Below are 6,629 nucleotides of genomic sequence, written 5' to 3'. Positions count from 1 at the left end.
TATTTCCCAAGGCGTTATTTCGAAATCTAGCGCCACCATATCTTTGTCTCGTTAAGTATGAAAGCGAATGGACTCCCGTACCCGTAGCCTCGAGACATTAAGATACGGCTACCGTAACCGTAGCCACTGCCAAAATAATAATAAATAAAATAAATAAGACAAAATTAGCCAATCAAAGCCGTCCCCTAGCGGATCACTATCTCGCCCCTGTGCAAAATTCCTTGCTAGGGTAGCTTTGACATTCAGTGTGACTTTGATAACCAATTATCAAAGTCACCCTGACTATCAGTATCAAAGTCACCCCGGTTGACGGTACCTACCTGTTGATCTTGTCTCGAGCAGATACTTGACTGTTATATTTTAGTACGTATCTTACAACACTCTTATCCCTGGTGACAGTCATAGTACCGGTATAAACTTATTCATTCAACTAACAAACGATATATTATATATATATTATTCGGTTTCTATTTGTAGACATTCAAAAATAAAATCTGTTTACAACCATATCTTTATCGGATGTATTGGTAAAAACATGTAGGGTTATAGGATGTATAGTGGCGCTGCCTGGTGTTATGTGCGTATTTAGTAGACTGGTACCCGGTTCCACCTCTCGGCTTAGGTCCCACCCATCGAGTAATCGAGGTGGGAGCGAGTACCAGTCTACGTTGTAGGGGTGTCTAGTGGCGCCGCCCTGTCTCCATCTGCTAGAACTGAAGTAGTTGCTTTGATATCAGTGAGAATTTTATAATAATGAAAGTTCTATTCGCAACGATCTTTAGAAAAACTTAATTACATTTAAGAACTCTATCTTGGAATTAAGTAAATTTAATAAAAACGTAGAAAGCCAGGTTTTTATGATTTTATTCATTTATATTTATAATGAAATAATAAGTTTTCCGAGTGATACAGTACAAAACAGCGTTATACAACATGGAGAAAAAAATATACAAAAATAGCAGTACATTCTCTACAAGTAAAGTTATTAAAGGGACAGTAGCCTCTAGGATTTTACTGCATACAACTGTACTTACTGTATAACAAATCGTCTATACCCACACGTATTTAAACGCCGACTGTTTGCCAAACAATATAGCCTCGAAGTGGTGACGTGACGTCACATGTTTTTATCTTTGCTGCGCCCGTACCGCTGTACCGCAGCACCGCTGCACGGTTGCTTGGGGATTGGGGAAACTGTCAACAACATCGGAAAATTTCAACAACATTGGAGGTATTTTCAAAATACCTTTTATAAGACAACATGCAGTGAAATGGGAGGAACTAGAGTTTATTTTATCATAAGGTAGTGTGATTATGCATGCCACGAAGTATTTGCTAGTCTAGTACTGGAGAAATTAGCGTTTGGATGCGCATTGTGAGCCTTTAACCTAAATCAACTGAAAATAACCCTAGAACCTAGAGTCAAGTATTCCTTTAAACTAATGTGCTTAAAGTTTTACCATAATTATTGTCATTCCATTGGAATCTGGATATTTTGTTTGAATGTTTTTTATTGAATAAGTTCAGAAAATGGTTGGTATGTTCCTCTGAGAACCAACTCTTAAGTTACAGTAACCCAACATATAATCTCATTTATGGATCATTGAACGAGTACTTGGCGATATACAAGGCTTATACCAGAAATAAGTTCCTATAGTGAATAGCAAAAATGAAACAGAGCTGATGCACCTTGAACATGTCTATTTTTCCAAACCATAGCAGATGATCAAACAACAACCAGATTCCTTTGCCTGTCATCCCAATCACCGAAAGGTATCGCAGATAATCATCTTTCTCAGCTAAAGAGTCGATAGCCTTTGTGAGAAACTCGACAGAGTTGAACATACGAAACACTGAAAAAAAAACAGGTATTATATTGACACTTAACTGGGACATATCAAGACAGCTGTAATACTACTATTAGCCAGAAGTTCTAAGAAATATAACGATATCAAGTTGAGCAGGTTCAATGCATCATTGCAAGATTACTATTCTCATGCAAAGTCAGAAAATTAATCAATATTCACTTTTGCACATTTAATGTCTTCTTTTAATTGTGCAAACAAAGCTGCAACTCATGAACAAATTGTCATATATGTAATTTTGCTTACTAATTGTTCTTGCGATCACATACATAAATTCAATATTCTAACATCATATCAGGGCTGCAGCCATATATATATTACTATTCACTTCATAGCCTCAAGGAGACCATGTACCTACGTTTTCTGGACGAGGTCATTGCAGCCTCAAGTTTTTTTACTCTCCAGATAAGTGTTTGAGAATCTTTTGCATCTTTCATATACCAGATGATGAACCGTGAAGCATACTGGACAAGTCTAAAAATTATACAAACAAGGATCATATTTGTAGGGTACCATACAGTGAAATTGGACATACTAATACGAATGTGGCCATAAGGTTAGATTTACGTGTAAATGACATGATATTATTCTAGCAGTTACCCTAGAGTTCTTATATTCTAGCATTTGCCAACAATGTAGATTTTAAAAATTTGGAAGTGCAGATATGCCATTTCCATGTATCCTGGGGGAAATTGTAAGTTCATTATGTTCTTAATAAAAGAACAATTCCACGTCGAGTAACAATTCAGTCTTGTCATTTTCTATGAAAATTTCAATGTTTTAATTATAGGTTAACTTAAAGCATGCCAAACGACACATGACATATACCAAGTACATACATTATTAAATGGATATTTTCACAAGCATTCCCTGGTTTGTCTTTGTTTGTTCATTCATAATATTACAGCTATTAAAATTTTTCTTTCCATAGTGGATGAAGTTCACATTATCTACATCCCATTTATGTTCAGTGTTCCTCATATTAATCAAAACAACTAGCCAGTCAATACGGCCGGCCGGCCATCTACTAGGAACAAGTGTCTCAAGTTTTCTTTTCATTGCTGCCCTTTTTTGAGTTTCCTGCTGTTTCTTTCTACCCATAGCTAGTTCCTGTCCTTTTCCATTTTGACAAGAAAAGTACACCTTACCTGCACCCCCCTCAAATTTTTATTAGTTTTTTTTGCATCGATCTCAAGAATGACCAAAATGAAAACCAAAACCCGGAAATCCGCGAATCTACGGGAAATTCTCAAGCCAGGGGCCCGTTGTCAGAAACTTCGTAAAGTTAATTAATGCTAATGTTAATGCCAAGATAGCACTTACGACTAATGTTAATGTTACGAGAATAGAGTTGACAGAAACACATCGCAGCTATTAGAAAACTTACGATAACAGGAACTTCATAATTTGATATCACAAGGCTGCTGATTGGATGAGAATCGATCACAAAATTCAAATTCATACACATTGATTGTACATCACAGTAATTTATGCATATTATGATGGGTAACCACATATAAATTTAATCTAAATACCTGTATGTAGGATGCTTCTACCGACCACCAGATGCAGATGATACTGAATATTTCACTACTCTTCAGACTAGTCTGCACGGATACCCCAAGCGGCACATATTTGGTTAGGAGGGGACTTTAATCTGGGAGACATTAATTGGGATGATCGTAGTGTAAAACCATATGCAACTAAATTAGGCTCATCACATCAGCTACTTAATATCGCCAATGATTTCTTCTTAGAACAAGTTGTTACCAAACCTACTAGAATCACAGAAACAACCGAAAAAATACTGGACTTATTCTTCACCAACAATAGGTCCCTATTGAACAAATGTCAAGTGATACCAGGAATCTCAGACCATGAAACTGTGCACATAGAATCTAGCCTCACACCTATAAAAACCAAAACACCACCAAGAGATGTCTACTTATATAAAAAAAAAAAACGACTATGACACTCTGAAACTTGAGTTGAAGAACATGCAAGAAGAATTTATTGATATGGAGACAGCTAATGACCATATTGAGAATATCTGGGGAGTATTTAAATCAAACCTGATAGGACTTATGGAAAAGCATATATACCAACCAAAACAATAAGAGAAAACAAAAACAAGAAACAATGGATCAATCTCAAAATCAAATCCCGCATAACAAGAAGAAATAAACTCTATAACAGAATGAAAAAGTCCAAGAAAGCATCAGATATCCAAAAGTACAAAGAAAGTAAAAAAATGATACAAAAAGCAGAAAGAAACTCCTACTGGAAGTATATCAATAATATTATTGAGGTGGGAGACCCACAGCATGATCCACATACCAAACAGAAATGCTTCTGGGACTATATTAAGTCATTGAGGAAAGACAGTACAGGTGTTACACCACTTAAGGATAATGGCAGATTATTTAACAAAGCCAAAGATAAAGCAAACATTTTGAACAGACAATACCAATCCGTATTCACCAAAGAGGATGCTTGTAATATACCAAAGCAAACTGGAAAAGAATATCCATCCATGCCTAACATATCGGTGACGACAGAAAGGGTATCAAATCTCCTCCTAAAATGCAACCCAAACAAAGCTTCTGGTCCAGATAAGATTCCTAGTCCTACTAGGATCCTGAGAAAATGTGCAGTAGAGCTAGCACCTTTGCTATGCGTTGTTTACAATGCCAGCCTCAGATGCGGAACTGTACCAAATGACTGAAAGCATGCCAACATCACTGCGGTATTTAAAAAGAGAAACCGATACGATGCAATTAACTACAGACCGGTGTCACTCACATGTCTATGCTGTAAACTCTTGGAACACATCATTGTAAGTAACACCATGAAGCACCTTGACAAACACAGTATACTGACCGACTGCCAGCAACTTCTTCAGAGCAAGAAGAAGTTGCGAAACACAGCTCATCACCATGTGTCATGAACTCACTTCTGCCCTTGACAAAGGAAAACAAATCGATTTAACCATCCTAGATTTCTCAAAAACATTTGACCACGTTCCTCACCAACGACTTTTCAGCAAAATCGCACACTATGGAATAACAGGACAAACTCACAAATGGATCCAGTCATTCCTATCCAATCGCACTCAGGTCACCGTTGAGACTGAATCATCAGAGAAAGTCCCAGTTGTCAGTGGAGTCCCACAAAGAACAGTACTTGCTCCGTTACTATTCCTCTTGTTCATCAATGAATTGCCTGACAACCTAACATCACAGGTACGAGTATTTGCTGATGATTGTATAGTATATAGAAAAATCAAGACAACATCAGATAGCGATATACTACAACAGGACCTGTACAAGCTTGCAGAATGGGAGAAACCGTGGGGTATGGACTTCCAACCACAAAAGTGCCGCGTATTATCGGTGACTCGCCAACGTTCGCCCATCATATACCAGTACACACTAAAAGGACAAGTGCTTGAAATATCTAGGAGTACAAAATACCACTAGGGGTAGATATTGAATCCAGCCTGTCATGGAAACACCTCGTCAACAGAATCACTAAAAAGGCCAACAGTATGTTGGGATTCCTCAAGAGAAACCGTAGAACAGCAAACAAGGAAACAAAGACAAACGCATACATAGCGTTGCGTGCTACGCCCTACTCCCTAACCCTAACCTTAATTAAATTTAATCAACACTAATATATTTAATTTAATTAAAAAAAAAATAATGTAATAAAAAATTGTAAATAAATCATGTCAATATTTGCATTAATTGGGGAAAAATAGTTAAATGGATAAAGAAAGAAAAATAAAAAAATAAAAAAAATAAACAGATGGGATTCAAACCAACGACCTTCAGACGTAACGACCGCCGGCGTACGAGCTCGGCTATTCAGCGTAATTGGAATATATTATGGATGTGCGTGCGTGATTGGTCTATGGTGGTAGATAGCCACTGACGTCACACTGACGTAGACTGATGTCACGACCATACTTTGGTTCATGGAAACATATGACCACCTAGCTGCCCGAGTTTGGTTTAGTTGAGAAATGATGGCGGGCGCGGCAAGTTAAGCCTATACGCGTCTTTAGACTTTACTACCGGATTAAACCACATTGATACTTAGCCTTTTCTATATATATATATGTCGATTATGTAGTGATGTAAAAGGATGTAAAGGTGTCACAAATATTCGGTGAGTTACTTGTTTTGTACCTTAATTTTAAAGACACTGAAAATCTTATGATTGCTTGATTTAGTTCAGTGGGAGTCATACACCACATATGTGGGTATAGCCGTCCTTGATTTCGGTTGCAGGTGCGGTTTAGGTTATACGTATTTGAGAGTTTGAGGTACAGTTCAGTTAATACAGTAGTGTACTCGTTTCTGCAGTTTAGAACTTCGTTCATGATAATTGCTGAGATAGAACTGTATTAGGTGTATCTTAGGTGTTAATTGCCTACACGTAAAGAATGATGTTAACTCATAGCTGAGTGATTGTTTATAAATATTCATGTAATGCTGAAGGTTTCTAGAAATTAACGTAATTTAGTAAAGTCATTTTTTGTTGTGTTGTTTCAGTCATCGGTATCGTAGACACACTGTCGTTATCGTCAACACACTGTCGTTATCATCGCCACTATCGTTATCGTCAACACACTGTCGTTATCATCGCCACTATCGTTATCGTCAACACACTGTCGTTATCATCGCCACTATCGTTATCGTCAACCCACTGTCGTTATCATCGCCACTATCGTTATCGTCAACCCACTGTCGTTATCATCGC

The 6,629-nt window shown here is 37.3% G+C and overlaps 1 protein-coding gene across 1 annotated transcript in view; it reads right to left on the bottom strand.

Annotated features, from left to right (window-relative positions):
• Window positions 1-6,629, bottom strand: part of LOC106805149 (peroxisomal membrane protein 11A-like) — a gene marked incomplete at its 5' end in the record, with an annotated part of 16,666 nt that overhangs the window by 2,612 nt on the left and 7,425 nt on the right. The window contains 2 exons of the mRNA XM_014806642.1: window positions 1,690-1,853; window positions 2,224-2,339. Of these exons, the coding sequence (XP_014662128.1) occupies window positions 1,690-1,853; window positions 2,224-2,339 (280 nt within the window). The remainder of the gene's footprint in view (window positions 1-1,689; window positions 1,854-2,223; window positions 2,340-6,629) is intronic.

Source organism: Priapulus caudatus, unplaced genomic scaffold, assembly GCF_000485595.1.
Source record: "Priapulus caudatus unplaced genomic scaffold, Priapulus_caudatus-5.0.1 Scaffold102, whole genome shotgun sequence".
In the NCBI taxonomy this organism is placed as follows: Eukaryota; Metazoa; Priapulida; class Priapulimorpha; order Priapulimorphida; family Priapulidae; genus Priapulus; species Priapulus caudatus.
This window is presented reverse-complemented; position numbering and strand designations above follow the sequence as displayed.